Source organism: Onychomys torridus, chromosome 23 (genome assembly GCF_903995425.1).
Source record: "Onychomys torridus chromosome 23, mOncTor1.1, whole genome shotgun sequence".
Lineage (NCBI taxonomy): Eukaryota > Metazoa > Chordata > Mammalia > Rodentia > Cricetidae > Onychomys > Onychomys torridus.
In genome coordinates, this window is record NC_050465.1 from 41957798 (window position 1) to 41977572 (window position 19775).

Genomic DNA, 19775 nt, shown 5'->3' on the forward strand with positions numbered 1-19775 from the left:
AAGTCAGTTTATTCTTGGGAAGCCAGTTTCAGTTAACGCCACACAGACAACACAAAGAGGCCTCCATCTATCAACTACAAATCCCACACCATCGAAACAACCAACCAGAAAAAAGGAGTTCACTAAATATAATTAAAGGAAATATTTAGGGGTCTGAAAGCGCCCAAGGGCAAAGGCGGGTGGGGAGCTAAGTCTCTTGGGACTACCAAGCCTACAGATTTTTTTTTCCCTCTAAATTTGTTGTAGAGAATTTGTCTCTGGATTGGGAATTTGCCTGCAAAGTCTCTGCCTAAAGCGAGACATTCAACCAACTTGTTAACTCCCAATAAAATGGCCCCATAAGCGAGGGGTACCAGCCAGCACTGTGATGATACCGTATGCAGCTTTTCTTGGGTGTATTTTCCACTTATTATCAACTTCCTTTCCCCATCATATCAAGCTCTACAGAACATACAAGTCTACTATAAAGCACTGAAATATGGATGCCTCTGTTTCTTTGGCAGGGAAAGCTCACAGGACCCATTAAGCTTCATGGAAAAAGTGAGCACTGTCCACATTACTGCCTCACGGTCCCACTTTCTCCCTGGTGACACAATTGTCCCGGCTCCAAGCAGCTTAATAACATCGATCATTTCAAATGTCCTATAAGTGTAGATGAAACTGCTTGTATCTAAGGATGCCTACATTTATGCTTTTTATTCTAATCTAGGCTATAATTTTAAAATAAATTCAGCACAGGATGCAAAAAAACCCACATGCAGAAACTTAACATTATTATTTAGACAGTCTGCCTCTTCCATTCAGCACTCCATGAATGTTAATTCTTTAATTCAATCTATTGGGAAAAGTTAATCAAGGAAACAATTATTCCTGATCTACTCTTTTCAAAAGACCAGTCTCCCTGACTATATGAATCATAAATGTTATAGGCCATTACTTTTAGGAAAAATAGTAAACTGGCTGGAAAAAAATTTAAAAGGCATATTTTTCTTTGTGTGAACAATTTCTAATTTATAGTTAATAAAGTTATAATTATTCTTTTCAGTATAATTGACTTTTACTAACTCTTTAGTTCAATAACTAATTAATAGGAAAGGAATGGATTATTTTAATAGAGTATTAGCTTCCTAAGGATATTAGCTAAATGAATTAAATGGTAAAAATTTTCATCTGTTTTCTTTTCATTCAACTGAGAGGTTAAGGTAAGAAATAAGGCTGGCCACAATATAACATCTGCCCAAACAAAACTAAGTGCATAAATCCAGTTCATGTGGATTCAATTCTACCTATTAATGTGAAGACCTTCTGATGTACAATGCCTTATATTCGCTAAACTGAGGCCAGCACAAACATGGAGGTGTGCCCATGACTTCCTCTTTCTTTGCCTGCAATGTTTTCTCAAAGTCCTTTTTTGTCCCAGAAGGATCAGCCTCAATCTGAACCTGTACTCCAGATAACTCTAGATCAGTTCTTCTCAACCTATGGGTCATGATTCCTTTAAGGTTCACATAAGCTCTCCTGCATATGAGAGATTTACATTATGATTCATGACAGTTATGAAGTAGCAACAAGATAATTTTATGGTCAGGGGTCACAACAACATGAGGAATTCTGTTAAAGCATTAGGAAGGTTGAGAACCACTGCTCTAGACTCATGGGAGTTCCTTTAGGAGTTCAGATAAACCCAAGTTCTTACAACAGGCAGAATGAAGGTCAACATCAGCGGAGACAGTAGCAAGCTGAAGAACTATCGTCATGAGGCAATCTGCCTTCGGTGCTGAGATCTCACAGAGCAAGCACTTGGAGGTAAGAGCTTCCAGTACCTGAGGAGCTCAACATGCTTCGGGTTTTTTAACTTTGTGAATCACTCGAGGGAAACCAGGCAGCAGTCTTGTGGAACTGATCAAGAAACCAAAACAATCTGATTTTCACATGCTGTTTTCTGATACAACCACACCAGGTCTCAAAGGACCTGAACCTTTCCTTGTCTGGATACAAAGCCCCAGAGTGTACCCCTTTCTAGACAGTTGCTCTGCACCACCAAGGCTGTATTTAATTCTGATTTTGTTTTGGGCAGGACAAATGGAATTTGGAACTAGGAAAACTCTCAAACGGCACAGCAAGAGCAACTGCGGACCTGAATGAGGCCTGGTTCACTGCAAACCCTCCTCCAGGCCAATCCTTGGCCACCCCGTCATTGTTCACCACACGGGACCTCCCTGGCATCTATTGCTGCTGTCCTCACTCAGCCCCCACTGTAGCCACAGATTCACAGGCATGATCCCAAACCCACCACATTGCCAGAGCATCTCATTCTCAGCTCCCTCCATCACCAGCCCCCTTTACCACCACCTCAGGCACCTGCTGGCGTTTCCCCCAGGCTCCAAAGCATATGCCCACATATTTCTTTGGGGAAACTGTCATCTGAGCATCAGGGTCCTCCTCTCACTGGCCGGCCCTCCTTCTTCTAGATATCAATCGTGCTTTAACGTGCCCCCTTGACTCAAATTTGCCTCCTTCGCCTCTTTGCCCTCTCTTCCTTCTAAGGCACAGGCCTTCCTAGTCTCATGCCGCTAGGAAGTAACTCCCTCCAGTCAATGCTGCCTTCCCCTGGCCACTCCTGCTACCCTTGCTGACATCTCCTCTTCATCCCCCTAAGTCTCATGTATTTATAACTCCTGGCCTTTTTCCTCCCATAGACGCCAGCTCTCTTCTTCATAACTGTTCTTTAAAGAATGCTCCTTTGAATTCAAGAGTGTCCCAGGACTTTATAGGCAACTCCTATTCCCCTTGGTTGCCAAGAGGCTGAAGGGAAGCCCTTATTGCTGAAGACACCATGCACTTGGGAGAGAAAATCCCAAGGCCCCGAGCTGGATTTGACCTGAAAGCCTTTCTCTGAGAACTAGGCTTTCACAGTACCACAAGGTGCCTCGCAAGCTTCCAAGGCAGGGAAGCAACCAAGAGTCCTACCTATGAACCACAACAATGACCAGGAAGGTACCACAAGGTGCCATGCAGGCTTCCAAGGTAGGGAAGCAAACAATAGTCCTACCCAGCTGTGATGCCTATGGACCACAACAATGACCAGGATGTACATTAACCTTCCAGGTACAACACTGCCATGCATATCTTGGTGGCAGCCAACAGCTCTCTATTTGGACTTAAGCCCTGATCAACAAGCAGGAAATCGTGTCTGGGACTGGAAACCTGGCCAGCTACCTGGGGTTAGTGAAGTCATAGACAAGAGGCTATAACTGCCACTTTACTAAACCAGAGTAATTCCTACCATACTTACCCTGGTACACCCACAGACAGTGTAGCTCTCAGACCTCATCAAAGAAACTTGGCTTTGCAACAGACAGATACCACTGCAGAAAACCAAAAACTGACCAGAGAACAAGTGACCACGTGGTGTAGCTCCAACTGATACATCTAACAACACAACTCCTGCACCCAAGGCTCAAGGAACATCAAGGAAAGATTGTAAGAACCGGTGGAATGAGAAATCTGACATAAAATGGTATCAGCTGAAAATGCCAGGGAGGCTGTTCCCCATGGAGTCTTACCGTCATGGCTGCCATAACAACAGCTGAACACAGATGACATCAAGAGACAAAGTAATGTGGAAGGGGAGGGGGGACCTCCTGGTGCCCTGACTCTAGATGAAGACCGACAGCCAGTTAAGAGAGAAGAATGCTGAGAACAGAAGAAATAGCATTGTCTAGGGAAGAGCCCAGGTTGACTATCTAATACCAAATGGTCAGTACTGACATCATACACATAAGAGACATGGACAGAGCATGGGTGGTATGTGTGTACATGGGAGCGTATATGTGTGTGCACATAAAATTAACAAAAACAAAGAAAAAGAAAGCCATGTATTTGAAAAGGAATACGAATGGGTTCGTGGGAGGGGTTGAAAAGGGAAGGGAGAAATGTAATTATATTTTTATAATTAAAAAAATTAAGGGGCTGGAGAGACGGCTCAGAGGTTAAGAGTGCCGACTGCTCTTCCAAAGGTCCTGAGTTCAATTCCCAGCACCCACATGGTGGCTCACAACCATCTGTAATGAGATCTGGCGCCCTCTTCTGTGTACATAATAAATAAATAAATAAAAAATCCAGAATCTCGCCAGTGGTGGTGGCACACGCCTGTAATCCCAGCACTCAGGAGGCAGAGGCAGGTGGATCTCTGTGAGTTTGAGGCCAGCCTGGTCTACAGAGCTAGTCCAGGACAGGCTCCAAAGCTACAGAGAAACCCTGTCTCAAAAAAACCAAAAAAAAAAAAAAAAAAAAAAAAAAAAAAACCCAAAAATTAAAATATTACTAAAGAAGGAAAAGAAGAAGAAGAGCAAGAAGAAGAACCAGAAGAATGTTCCACTTGAGCTACCTAGTTCAAAAAGTTTCCACTGGTTTTTCTCTAGCTCTGGGGTTAGGTCGCTGCTCCTCATCGTGAATGGGTCACTGATATTTCTACACATTTACCCAATTCTTATCAATGTAGTATACATTCACTAAATATTTGTTTAATCACATTGTTTATCTAGTTATGACTGCAATTCTTTGTTTCTTTTAAAAAGTCTTTCTTACATTTTTGGTTGTGAGCCCAGCCTTTAACAGCTGAGCCATCTCTCCAGCCAGGCGGTGGTGGCACATGCCTTTAATCCCAGCACTTGGGGAGGCAGGGCCAGGAGGATGTCTGTGAGTTCGAGGCCAGCCTGAACTACAGAGTGAGTTCCAGAAAAGGTGCAAAGCTACACAGAGAAACCCTGTCTTGAAAAAAACAAAAGAACAAACAAACAAAAAAGTCTTTCTTTTTGGCATGGAAGGCCTATGTAATGCTCCCTGGACGGTCCCACCATTAGAATTCCTCCAGGTTTGTTTGTTTGTTTGTTTGTTTATTCATTCATTCATTCATTTATCTATCTATTTATTTATTGTGGAGCTGAGGATCAAACCCAAGGCCTTGCTCTTGCTAGGCAAGTGCTCTACCACTGAGCTAAATCCCCAACCCCTTCCTCCAGGTTTATAAAAGAGATACTCAAACTTACTTTCAAATGATAGACTATATGCCACACTATTCACAGCTTTGTATATGTTATAGTCCTTTAGAAACCAGAAACTTAGGCTTCTTTCAGACTGTAACTATCCAGCATAGACGGATGATGGATGGAAGGATGATGGATGGATAGACCATTGATAGCTAAGGAAACACAAAGCTATCTTGTAAAAAAATACATTGAAACTGATTTAAATAGGAGATAAGTTTGTTTCTTTTACTCTATCAATTATGTTATTAAGAACAATTATTTATAGTTCTTTAAACACTTACGAATAAATATATCCAAGCCAAAAATAAGCACCTCCGAGCATAGTTAGAAAGAGACTCAGGAGATCCAAGGAAGGGACTAACAGGTGGGCCACGCTCTCAAAGCATCCCTCATGCTGCCTTGACGCCACCAATCACTTCTAATTGGACTGCGGGTGACGAAGAAATACACAGAAGCGGCGGCCACAGTGAAAACCCACAAGGCTCCTCTTCCCGGAGCCCCCGAACCAGCATGCTGGAAATGGTCCCTTGTAGAAGTCCTTTTTCTATTCTCATGAGTCCAATATGGATCTAAATTCATCGCACTTGATGTTGGCATCACTTTCAAAAGGCATAATGGGGGCTCCCTTGTGAGCCACCGTCACTTAGACCCGAGGTGAAAGCCAGTTCCTTTCCTAACTCCGAATAATCAGGTAGACAAAAGCAAACTGCTTTCACCTCATCAGGAGCTAAGCATCAGCAGAGGAAGGAGTCCGGAGAGTTGATTAAAGGCATTGTCCTGGCCACCGACACCACCGTGGCGAAGCAAGGGCCGCCTGAAAGAGGCAGGTCAGGAGACACTGATTCTCCATTCAGCGCTGAGGCACCACTTTGTAATGACACAATCAGTTTGGGGTACGAGAGGTGCTTTAAATGTGGTAACATTATATCATTTCAGCTATAATGATCATAATTACTTATTTCTTTTAATCACAACCCACTTAACCACTTTAGTACAGAGGGCCTAGTTCAAGGAGTTTAATTTTCATTCAACATCTAATCTCTGTGTTTACTGAAACCCTCCATGAGCTTTGTTTACTATCTGCTTGCTGGCCTGGACCTTTGATCTGGCAAGAGTAGATTAGACAGGGTCAGATAAAATACTGATTACTAGAATAAACCAGACTCAAGGAGGTTAACACTGGTTTTAAAAATCCTCTTTTCTCCCAGCTTTGCAATATTTTTCAAAATAGGCTCAAATAAACAAATAAAATTAAGAAGACTAGCAATCAGAGTGTTTTGAGCAATGGTTAAGAAGAGGAAAGTGATGGGATGATTTTTAGCTCTAACCAAAATACAAGGTTTGGTTAGGTCTATTCATTCTGGTGACATATTCTATGACATAAATAATTTTGTAAGAGCCACCAGTATTTGTATGAACTTTGAACGACCCTTCAATTCTTGAGACATATTAAATACTTTGAGATGAATCCCAGAAAAGATAATGCATTTTGCTTTTAGTAAAAATATTTTAGATATAGTTATTTGAATTTATTCATCAAGGATCCAATCAAAACTGATGTGCACGCCTTTATCATCATTTCCTCATTGTTCCTAAGAATCCTGTGAATGCATGAGAATGGAACTGGTGGGCTGGAGAGATGCGTGGCCATTCAAGGCTAGACTAACGACCAGAAATCTAAGAGAAACTGGTGGGAGAGCTGCAAACACAATTGCACTTGGTTTCATGAAAATTATGGAATAAGTTCATATCTGGAGTTGTTACAAAAATAACAGCTAAATTAAAGGATAATTATTTTACAAAATAACCACGGGGTAATATCCATGGAATAAAGCTCCAAACCTTGAAAATGATTATACGGCAGCCTGAATGTGTCTAGGTAGCTATGCATTACCTCTGCCCATTGCTAATAAAAAAAAACTTAAACACTGAATGGTTGTTCTCTTTCCTTTTGGGTAAAAGTACAGTGTGTTCCTGACACAGAGGAGTTGAGCGCTCTGGCCAATCTAACCCAGATGCAACAACAGGGTTAGCCGGAAGGCAAGTTTTCAAAAGAGGTGCAGAGCAACCTAACATGCCACCCGCCACCCGTGTTCCTCAAGAGCAGAAAGTCCTGGGACAAGGTTCATGGTAGGACCTTGAAACCCGAGGACACAAACTGTTTCTCCCTCTCTCCTGAAGGAATGGTAATGTTAACTCAAGTATGTCTCTGCCGACCTTGATTGTCTTTGAAATTACAGGAAAAAGGTAAACAGAGCAAGGTCTACTGTGATCACTGGGGAAAATAAAGTCAACATCCTAAGCCAAACCAATTTAGGACTTTTTAAAGAGTAAGTGTAAATAGTTTAGATAAAACAACAACAAATTCAAAAAATGCACATTAAAATGTTTACTTCAAAATTTAGACAATTCCATTTGTGTATAGTTTTTGCATCTGTTTTTAATGATATCAAATTATTGATTGTTCATTTTTCTCATATTTATTTAAGCATTAACTATAGAATTTGCAATCTGATCTTTTTTTTTATTCTTCCAGTAGACTTGTATTTTTGCTAGGTTTGAGTCCTATTTTACTTTGATCTTTAGAGTATATAATTATTTTACTGTTTATTTATTTCTATGAGAGTAGAAAAAAAGAATTGACCTAGGAGATCTAGATGTGGCAATTTGTAACAGAATCACATAGCTTATGTTTAGGAAATCATGGTTTTGATTAAGAAGCAACCATTTAGTTCCCACTGTTTTATTAAAACAGACATTAGCAGATAATAGGAAACATATTTAACGATGTAGCCTGCATTTTGTTTAGGACATCAGTAAGCTAGCTGCAGACTTCCTTCTGTAGCTAACATAAGCCATGGTATATGCACACTGGTAACTCGGTGAGAATGGGAAGCGGATGGCAGGGAGGATCAGACCTCTCAGACTTCGGCTTTCTTAGGAGGAAGCCGAAGGTACCAGTCTGCGATGGCTGCTACCGAGTTCCAGATTTGAACACCATTACTTCTGTTCATTTTGAAAAGGGATGGTCACAAGAAAACCTGAGAAACCAAACCATGAGTCTCCCGTGAAAAATGGATCACGTCAGGAACTCCCCGCACATCCATTCTTAGCATGAGAAGAGGTAGGCCCAACACTGCCTGCTTCCTGAGGGTAGGAAGTCAATAAAAATGCACTTCTCTGGTATTGGTTTTCTATATACCATTATACCTGTCATGTGCTCATTGTTTTCTTCCCACTCCCTGGGCTGATGAATCAACACCACTTGAACTGTTTCATGGCAGCTTATATTTACTTCACACATACCTTAACCTTCCCTTTTCTCCTCCTGCACACACACACACACACACACACACACACACACACACACACTTTCCAACAGCAATGACTAGCGTTTTGAACAACATGTATACACAGTGTTTCACAGCCTCTTCGGGTGCGGATCCTTGACCTACTGAATGAAATCAAGGCCTCAGTCTGCTTTTATGGCACTTAAAGATTTAACTGTGCATTTACTATGTTGGGAAAAAAAAAAACCAGAGCTTAAAGAACTGAATGTCTGAAAGAGCAGATAACATGAGTGTTTATGCACTATGCACAGAGAGAGAGAGAGACAGAGAGACAGACAGACTGTGGTGGTGCCTGAAATCACTGGATTGAAGAGTTCCCAGGCTTTCAGAAGCTGGAATTATAGTCTAACATATAAAAGAACACACTCTCTTCCTCTCACTTATAACAACAGGTAAATGCGATCTAACAAACGACCTTGAAGCTGAGTGATTTCTTTTGATTTTGAGTCAAAGACGGTATGTTCAAGCACTTTAACAATCCAGTTTTAAAAGAAAAACTTGGAGGCGACACTTACAGGAAAGAAACCCTTCTGAACCACACAATGACACCTCAGAATGAGGAGTTGTTCAGCCTCTCTGACACAGAAGTATTAATATTTAAAGACAAATACCCAAACCAGAATCTAAAGGGCTTGGGGAATTTGCGGATATGTGGAAAAGAAATTGATCTCAATTCAGTCTGCAGTACACTTGACCTCTAGATAGCTCAACATGTTTGCTTCCCTTTACATCATGTATTTACCAGGAAATGCTCTCCCTTTTTCTTGATCTGAATTGTGTGGCTGATGCATCCGAAAGCTTGTTTGCTCAAGGGCAATCTTGTAAACAAGCTCTCCGACACTCAATAGCCAGAAGTATTGCTTTGATACACAACACACCCTGTCTCCCAGAGGAAGCCCACAGATAATAAAACTCAATTCATCCTTCATGTCCAGCCACCCACCAGACCATCAGGTGGCCCTCGAATGGGGGCCCTGAGCTGACAGCAAGACTGTGTCAGGGAACACCTCCAGTGAGGAAAGCCTGAGGACAGTGCCACAGTCCTGCAAACCAAGACTGGGATGGTCCTCAAACATCACCATCCCAAAAATTACCCCAAATCTCAAAGACTAGTGACATGTACTTCAGTGGGAAAGAATCAAAGGATTTCCACATTAACATGCTTACAACGGTAAAGTAACACTAATATATTTAAAGGCTAGGTAGTCTAAATAGCATATTTATTATGTAGAGAGTTGTGTTTTCAAGGCTGCATATAATTTCTTATATGCCTTTTAGTCCTACCGCTACTATTAATTATTACTGTTGTTCTTGTTATTGTACCATAGCAATTAGGTATTCAGAATTCATTTGTCAATCTTATCTTATTTAGTCCTCACAACTACTAAAGGATCTAGATACTTTCATCTCGAGTTTTTATATGAAGATACTGAGTCTTGCAGATATTAAATAATTTGACCAAGTTTACATACTTAGCACATTGAAGACCCGGATATGAGTTCAAATATGACAGACCATAGAAATCTTGCTTTGTACTTGTCTGAGGTTTATCTTGAAATAAACCCACTGAAACCCTATTTCTAACCAAAGCTTGCTTGCTGCTTTGGCAGTCATTCTATTTGTCAATTCCAAGTCAAATCATAAGTGTTATATAACTTGGAATAAAACTCTGGAAGTTCCATCCTAATGGATTTTGGCCTTTACAGGGATCACCTGGTGAAAACCACAAAGTTGATCAATCGTGCTAAGAACTTCTCTTCTAACACAATCTTACTGTTAAGGGTTGAATTTTATGACAGAAATGTTAAGGCTCTTACCTTCATAAATACACAAATATATAGCCCACAAGAGCTTCTCAGTATGATGTGCATCCCAGCCCCTGTGCCTTAGCCTGTCGTTATTGGGGCTGAACTCCTAGGATGGAAGTGTGTGTGTGTGTGTGTGTGTGTGTGTGTGTGTATGAATGTATGTATACATACACATATATGCATATATTATAAACAATAGCTAAGTTAAACATATTTGTATCAAAGAACTAATAACTTATCGACCTGAGAATCTACAAATGCGCTTTAAAAACAAAACCCTGAGATTACCTTTGATCTTCTTATACTTTTTATACCATCTCCCAAACTCCTGGCACTTGGTTGCTGACACGTTGGCATAGTATGTGCTATTTACAATGGATGAAATCATACTCTGAAAAGAAGGGGAAAATTAGTTAGTTTTCATATACATGAATATCCTTTTTTTTTTAAGACAAGAAGGGACCCATCATAGCCCATACCAATTTTCTTTGTCCTTTAAACTTAAAGCTGTGACTCCTCCACGGACTAAATTATTTAATAATAGCCAGGATGACCTGAGCTCACTGTCCCTTAAGTACACGTTCACAATGCCAATGCTTCCTAAAACAAAAGCCACCCCTAGAGTACTGTCAAAGATGGAGGACTCGAGGATTAAGCACAGAGGGAGGGGCGGATGGCTGGGGCTGCTGAGCAGAGCACAAGGTGACATCAGATGCTCCAGCACCCTCAATCCAGATAATGCTTTTCAGATGTCTGTTCCTCTTCCAACTGCAACGAGCTCACACAGCCAAGAATCTGAGAACATCCGTGCTACACGCTGCAGAACAACGTTTAGGGAAATAAGTTAAATTAATATAATTTATAGAAACGTGTGATTATCACTTGTGTGAAAATTCACCAAATGAAAAACTTGACAGTGCTATTTTCGAGCAGGGGAAACCGAACCTAACACTTCTACTGTGATTCAACCAAAAATGAATTAGAGCTAGAGCTTTCTGAGCATTCACAATGGTTCCTGCTCTTCCTCCCCTCTAGCCTGAGAGTTGTTTGTCCTTGAGGGTTAGGAAAAAGGCCAGCCAGGGAGCATGGCCTGTGGCTGCACAGGGGGGCCTTCAGATTTTAATCGCACATCTCAATCTGAATGTCCTACAGAGAGAGACACCTCCTGATGGTATGGGACGTCTGGCTCAGAACTCCTGGCAGACGCCCACTCATACCTGAACCGACCGTGACATTACACATATGTCCACACAGATTCGACTTCTGCAAATGCTGTGTCACAGCAAATGAGCGTGACCACTCAAAGGACTCTAATGACCTGCATGAGGTCTGAGGTCTTGCCTTTAAGTCTCATCTGTCTCAAAAAAAAAAAGCCACCCCAGACATGGAAGAGTTCAGGAAATCTTAGAACTTCTAATGGCATTTCTACAAAGTGGGAGAGATAAAGAAGATGACAGTGAATCAAAGTGAGTTACTGAATGGGAGGTTCAACCTCCAGCAGACAGACCCGCACCGAAAACATCCGAATCGCTTTCTTTTTCCATCACTATGCCGACGTGGAGGAAGGAGTCTCTAATTCAATCCGCACAAACCTCTTTGGCCTTTTCTACACAACAGATGGCTAGCCTCCCCCAGCTGATCTCCATGTAAAGATGGCAGGGAGAGTTCTACGCTGAGTCTGCTCGCAGCACGGGGAGTGCAGAAGCCCCCTAGCACACCAGTGTCTGAAAGACAGAGACTGCCTTGCCTGCTGCCCTAGAGAATCTGTCTCAGCAAGGCCTGCTTTGTAACCAAATAAAGCTGTGCAGTACCCGGCTGCGCTAGCTCCCTCTCTGGACCCGGACCCATTTGCTCTTCCTAGACAGTGGGACCTTGAGGAAAGTGACTAGCTTCTATCTCCGGCACTTTCTCTCTCCTCTCTTCTTCGTGCCTCACGTAGTTCTGATGTGGGATATCTGAGTCATAGAAATTTAACACATGAAGGGACAGGGATGAAATTCTGAAATGCCAAACTGAAATGTCATAATAATAGAAACTCTAACCGGAAGGCTACCTAATAAAAGCTGCCTGCCACAGCCCCCCGGGTGTGAACTGGCAAGCATGCTGGCCGTCTTTCTCTCCTTATGAGTGTTGTCTTCTGCGAAGGCACAGGAGAGTCCTCAGACTCCTTCTCACAAGCCAGTCTAGGAAGCAAGTGGCCAAGGACTTCCTAGAGTTCTCTGTCCTTTCAACCCTCTGGTCCACTGAGGCTGCGGCCCACGTCACTCTGATCCCAGACATTCCCTATCTCCCTCACTCTCTTGCCTTTCTCTGGACCCTGCTCCAGCTACTCTGGTGGTGCATGAGGTGGGGGGAGCTTCTGGGGGGAGTCAGCAAAGAGGTATTCTCTCCTGGCTCTAGCACTGAGACAGAACTCATATAACTCCTTCAAAAAGCAAATGCTGGGCACTTGCCTCAGTCTCTCTTCCCTGGGTGATTATAAATGAGCATCTCTGTTGCTACCAAACACAGAGTAGATTTCAATCATGAACTAAGCCAAGAGTTAGGTAGCAAAAAAATAGACAATTCCTGGTTAATGGAACTTTGAAATACCAGAATAACTTCATTGAGTTCGTGGTACAATTATTCATATTAACTCTCTGCATAATGTACACTTAGCAGTTTTATAGGTAACTTGTTACACACCATCATGAGAACTTAAAAACACTGGTACATTTGGGAAACAGTGTACAGCAAAGGTCATTCCAACATGAGTATCTTCTAAACCTAAATAATCATATTCTCATGCTGTGAGTCTGAATCACAAGAACCTGAAGAAATGCCCTGGACGTGTAGTGTAAGATCATCCCACTAACTGGTGGTATCACTAGTATTTTAGAAATTCTGAACTCAGCTAGTGATGTGCAAAGCTGTGAGGGGTAAACGTAGGTCCAGCACATGCAACTTCTACTCTGTGAAAACCAGTATTTTAGGATGTGTATGCACCCCATGCCTCACTCTGAAGTCAATTTAAGCAGTCTAACATCACAGACACGGGGGTCTGTCTTTTATCTCTTTGTGATACAACTCAGAGCTATGCATACGTCAGACAAGCGGTCTACCACCAAACTTGATATTCCCACAGCCTGTCAATAGCATCTAGATGAGACAGGGAGGCAGAATGGGATGAATACTGACTAAAATCTTTGCCAGCTTCCAACCTGACAGTGCACATCTCTTCCTCCTGCTTTCTAAACTTGTGTGTGATTTTACAATCCATCATCTTTTCTGTTTCCTACTCAGTCCAGAACAACCCACAGCTGGAGTCTTCAGATCCCCATATCTTTTTGGCAAATGGGGAAGAGCTCAATCAACTTCTTCAATCCAGGCTGCACGTGACACTGGATTAGCTGTGCTACTGTAGAGGAGCATGGGTAAAAATAACCTGGGAGATACGTGTACTGATCCTGGGAGATATATGCACTGATCCTGGGAGATACGTGTACTGATATTTCTAACACTGAAAATGAACTGCTTTCTTGGGGCTGATATTAAAATGGCTTTGCCTTTACAAAGCGTACCCAACTTGTCTCTGTAGTGGGTTATGAGCAAAGTGAGAGGAGAGTACCTTCATAATAGACACCTAAAGCCGCCCCATGCACATTCTACTTCAACATAGCCTATGGCTTTCTACACAGCCTATGGTTTATATACTACATAAATGGGGGTTATAGGTACACCTATTTTATGAGTAGCACTATATATTATAACAAATCAGAAGGTTTAAAATACCTTCTAAGGCAGAAACACTTGAAAATTTTCAGAATTATTTATGATGGACTGTGAAATTTTAAATATAAAGATTCATGTGTGCTATTTTGTAGTCAACTTAGCCTTACACAACACATGGTTTGCTACTTATATTTGGAAGTAATTTTTTTTAGATAGATAGATAGATAGATAGATAGAGAGAGAGAGACAGAGAGAGAGAGAGAGAGAGATGCTAGGAACATTGGGATAACAGATGTGTGCTATCATGCCTGGCTTTACATGGATTTGTGGGGAAGGGGACCTCATACTTGTATGGCAGGTACTTTATACACTGAGATATTTTCCCAGCCCTGAATTCTTTCCTTAAAACAAGATACTATTTGCCATGCATGGTAGCACACACATTTAATCCCAGAGGAGGCAGGCAAGTATCTGTGAGTTTAAGGCCAGACTAATCTGCATAGCAAGTTCCAGGAGAGCCAGAGCTACACAGTGAGACCCTGTCTCAAAAACATTAAAAATAAATAAGGTACTTGGAGAATCTAAATACATTTGAATTGTTTTATTTCCTCCAAAGTCAACTAGCTGATTTGAGATTACTCTAATCCAAAGGGCAAGAGAACAGGATATAGTTAGTACAGTGATGTGCTGTGGAGGGAGCTTTACTCAGTGAAGGACCATACTGGAGCAGAAAGCATCTATCCCCCAGTGACATGTCTGTGTAACAAAATGGGTTACACCATGCTACATCTGTGGGACCTTTGTACACCTCTCACATCCTACATCCCTTGATTGCATCAGAAGTCCACACTGCACGACTGACCTCCCCATCTAGATTTTTGTGAGCACTCTCTGTATGTTCACATAATGATGGACCCATCAGAAGTCATTTCTCAAGATGACTCTCCATCATTCAGTGACATATGACCAACTAGGACTTATTTTAGCTACACTGCCATTTCTGAAAATAAGTCTGCTTTTAGGTTTCTGAGGTAAATTTTAAATGCACTTGTTTTTTGGTTTTTTGGTTTTAAACTAGCCCAGGCAACAGATGTCACACCTGATTATAAGTATGGGTTAATTTCCAAACTGAGGGCTTCGAGACTCAAAATGAGGAAGCTCATTGACCAAAGTTAGATGTCCTGGGAAGTGCTACAGAGAAACTCCACTGCTGGCCTGCTTGATCTCCTGCTCACATGGGACCCGCCCCCCTGCCCTCCCATATAGACTCCCTGCTTTACTTAGATTTTTTAATCACATTTGTATTTCTTTACAAAGTATTTCTTTTGCCAGGTATTGTATATTACTATATAGTTGTTGGTGCAATAGTTTTCTGTGACTGGCAGCTTGTGTGGAGGCATGTGTAATAGTGAGCACATGGAGGTCAGAGGACCACTTCCGGGATCCAGTTCTTTCCTTCCATCATGTGGGCTTGCAGGCTTGGTGGAAGGCAACCTCCCCCGCTCCATCCTTTCTTAAAGGAAAAGCTGCCTAAGGAACCCTTCACTGCCACTTCCATCAGCTAACACGGCTCAATACTAACTCTTCAGCAGCTTCTCAGATGAAATAAGAAACAAGGTGACGAAAAAATTAAAGCCTAAGTGGAGGTAGGTATGATGGTGTACATACATAATCCCAGCATAGGAAATGGGTGCTGTGGGTATCGCTCTGTGTAAATAAAATGCTGATTGGCCAGTAGCCAGGCAGGAAGTATAGGCGGGACAAACAGAGAAGAGAATTCTGGGAACAGGAAGGCTGAGGCAGAGAGAGCTGCCAGTCGCCACCATGACAAGTGAGATGTAAGGTACTGGTAAGCCAGGAGCCACGTGGCAAAGTATAGATTAACAGAAATGGGCTGAATATAAGAGTAAGAGCTAGACAATGGTAGGCCTGAGCTAATGGCCAAGCAGTTTAAATAATATAAATGTCTGTGTGTTTATTTTATAAGTGGGCTACCGGACTGCCGGGGCTTAGTGGGACCTGGAGAAAAGCTCTCCAGCTACAAATGGGGGATAAATGTTGCAAAGTAAAGGCTGCTCTGTGACACAGCATGTTTGAGGACAGCCTGAGATACTTGAACTTTGTGTACAGGAGAAAAAAAAAAAAAGATAGGTATAATAGTACATGCCTGTAATCCCAGCACTTAGAACTCAGAGACAGGAGGACTCTGTGAGTTCAAGGCTAGCCTGATCTATATATAGCAAATCCCATTACCAGTTGAGACAAGACTACATACAAAGCGAGACCCTGTGTCCAAAACAAAATGAACATATAAGCAGTGACTTCTATCTAGTCCTTCATGAGTCAGTCAAGGAATTTAGAACTCCAGAAAAGGAAGAGACCTAAAGGCATTCTAAAAGTTAACAGGAGGCTGGCGTGTGGCACCCACCCCTCTCTAATCCCAGCACTCAGAAGGGGAAGGCCACACATTCCAGGGCAGCCAGGGTTACACAGCCAAGATCTTGTCTCAAAACAAAAGCCAAATTACAGTGGGAAGTAAGAAAAAGCTCACACCTCCCCTCACGTCATGATTTGTACAATATATATTCAGAAAGACTGAGTCCTAAGTGCCTCCCTTTCCTCCAAAATGAAAGATGAAATGATTGGATAACCTTCACCACATTCCCACTGGCATGGTGGGAAAGATCTCTGGGAACAGCAGTGTGATTCTTAGAGCTGCTGAGATACAGACACATAACACAGCTGTTCTGAAAGAACATTTGAAAAACAGTGAATGACAGATGTTCTGCTAGTGAGAACAGCCAGGGGAAGAGGATGGGGTCCCAGCTTCCCTATGTAATCTGCAGGTGCAAGTGGCGGGCAGAGAGGGACATGCACACTCTTCACTCACTTCCAGCCTTCTCAAACTGTTCCGTGGTCTTCCAGGAAGCATATTAAACACAATTACAATGATACTTGGAGGATGGTAAAGGGAAGAGATTATTTTGGAGGCATTCTCTTGTCCTATAAAATCCATCCAGTGTCATCTGGTGGCCTTCTACTATCTCTTCCTAGATCCACCTGTATGAGGATGGAGACTACACAAACTCACTGAGAGAAAAGGGACATTACCAGTGCCTGATGAGAGAGAAGAGTGGGGAATTATTACTCCAGAGGTCACAGACACTGGAGTGACAGATAAATGGGTGATGGTCACACAGCATTGAGAATGGACTCAATAATATTTACCTACAGACTTTAAAAAGTCAAAAGACTAACCTTCTTTCCAATATTTTACTACAAAAGAAAAAAAAAACTGAACTTTTATCAAGACACTGGGAACACTGGAAGGTGCACGGCTTTGAAAATTATGTGTCTTCCCTTTGGACTTTAGCTCACAAGGCTGTCTGTACAGTCAGCCCTCTTGGCCACAGTAAGAATGATGAGCACCATAAGAACCTATGATGAGCAAAGAGTGAGCAGCTCTGCTGATCTCAAGAAACAAAACTCTCCAGACCCAAGGTTTTGCAGCTAAAAGCTAGGAGTAAATAAGACACTAGAGGCTGCTTTGTAGTGACAGCCTATATGACTAGATTTGGTGACTCACAAAGGCATCGGGGGCCAAGGAGGAGGCTATCCCAGTGTAAGCAAACTTTGAAAGGTAAAATGAAAAATAAATGCAGACACACAATGGCAACCTCTACTTGCCTAGCATCTGGCCAGACAGAACAGCTAAATCATGACTTCTGCTTAAATACACAGGCTGCAGTTGTTGCCTTTGTATGGACTCCTCCACTCTTCTTTCTTGTCTTCAAGGTTTCTTTTGTAAATTATAGGCCACTGGGATATTCAAGAAAACATATACTATCTACTGGAGCCTTGATACAAATGCTAAGCTCCAGCAGGAAAACCAAGTAAGACTTAGCTTTGGTTCCTTGGTGCAGTTCAGTTTCTTATTTCCGTGGTTTCTTTTAGTGTATGATCACATAAAAAGTGGATTGTCATTGTTTCTAATGATGCATTTTTTGTGTGGTAACTTTATTTCAAAATGTCTGTACCATAAAGATCAGCCTCTAACTACCCAACAGGGCAAAGTAGCCTGCAATCATACCAAGACGTAAGGCTGAGCATTATCAACCCATCCTGCAGAAGACGTAAGGCAGCCACTGGGAATGTCGACTTTGGAGTTGGAGGTCTAGTGCGAGACCTCAACCTGGCACTTAACCAGTAGAGGAGGCTTCAACACGAAACTCAAGTGACCTCCTATGCCGTGATGTCCTAGCTGCACCATGAGAAAGTTGATGGTTATCCTCGGCAAGCGGTCTCAGATATTTCCACTGATTTTAAGCCATTAGCAAACTAGCCCTGAGATGATTGATGACTTTTACTCTCTAACACCAAAAGCACCGCCCTCTCCATGGGCCCTAGCACTGCGGGGTGACCAAGAAGATGCCACCTGGAGACACTGACCTGGGAGAGAGGGCATTCTTTGGCTAATGTGCTCTGGTTCATCTCTTTGAGCAGTTCCTTTAAGGCATTGCGGACTGTGGCATGGTTCCATTGCTCCGCAGGCAAGTCTTCCAACTTCGAACAACTGCAAAACAGAGTGGGAAGGAGTCACTATCTCGGGACCCTCAACCGTAGCCCGGCTGCGGAGGACGGGAATGCTGCATGGCTCTTGAGTCCCATGCCACTGTCAGTCAGAGTAGGACATCTAGGGGGCTCCCAAGAGAGGGAAGGGGAGCAAGCTCCTTCTGCAGACCCACAGACCCCACCTGTGGTGTCTTCCATCCTCACAGCCAAGAAAAACTGTCGCTGTGCATATGAGTGTGGAGAAATTCTATTTCTAGACATCAGAGCTTTCCAAACACAGGTAAACTGACATAGCACTGTGGTGATGGGCTTTCCCAGCAGAGATTCTTCCTAAGGTCCGATGTCAGCACACTGCCATCAAAACTAAAGTGTGAAGGCTCACCTTCCCAGAAAAACTCACAGCGGCTACTTTCCCAGTCCAAAAGTAACTTTTAGGAAAGACCCTGAAGAATTGCTTAAAAAGAAAAAAGAAAAAAAGAAAAAAAAAGAACAGGGTTGGTGGGTCCCTGCTAAAGTAAAAACTCTCCTAAAGGAGAATAATTTTTTAAATCTTGCACTGAAGGATGCCATTGCTTAAGACACAACTTGCAGGCACTTCACAATGAAAGGGTACAGAGAACCTCTAATGCTGGGGGGGGGGGGGGGGTGCGAGTGTGTGTGTGTGTGTGTGTGTGTGTGTGTGTGTGTGTGTGTGCACAGCATTCCAGATCTCCCTGCAGACCACAGGCTGCCTCTCACTGAGTGTCCACCACAGAGAGACAGAAGCCTCTGAAGGAGAAAACTCTCAGCCAGCAGAGGGATTCGATACTTCAGGTGCTCTGGGGCTGGCTTCTGAGAAAGCCACAGGAAGAGGGCTGTGCAAAACCCTTCTTCCCCTGCCCTGAAGACGTTTAATGATTTATCAAGCAGCCCCTGGGTGACCAGTTCACTGCCTCTGAAAACAGCATAAAACAGTTGGAATGTGGACTATAAAGATGCCCAGTGAAGCACCCCCTGCTTCCCTCCTCCTGCCTCTCATTTTACCCACTGTCGAGAAACTAATGGAAAGGACGGGCTGATCTCCACAGTGATGCTAAGATCCAGGCAGTCGCTCTGAGAGGAAGCAGACAGATGTTCAGAAATACCCACCTTTGTAACTGGATCTTCAACGTCACAACGTGATAGACATCTTGCAGCATGTCGGCCACTGTCGCATCAGGGGCATCTGTCACATAACTAAGGGGGAGAGGGTTCCACCTTCCCAGCTTGATTATTCCTGCACAGGGAAGAAAAACATAATAAAC

The 19775-nt window shown here is 42.7% G+C and overlaps 1 protein-coding gene across 5 annotated transcripts in view; it reads right to left on the reverse strand.

Annotated features, from left to right (window-relative positions):
* The window catches only part of Satb2 (SATB homeobox 2), a 177255-nt gene that overhangs the window by 79638 nt on the left and 77842 nt on the right, over window positions 1-19775 (reverse strand). For all 5 annotated transcript variants that reach the window (XM_036173833.1, XM_036173831.1, XM_036173830.1 and 2 more), the window contains 3 exons: window positions 19621-19747; window positions 18370-18493; window positions 10498-10600 (listed from right to left, as the gene is read on the reverse strand). In XM_036173833.1, coding sequence (XP_036029726.1) covers window positions 10498-10600; window positions 18370-18493; window positions 19621-19747 — 354 coding nt within the window. The remainder of the gene's footprint in view (window positions 1-10497; window positions 10601-18369; window positions 18494-19620; window positions 19748-19775) is intronic.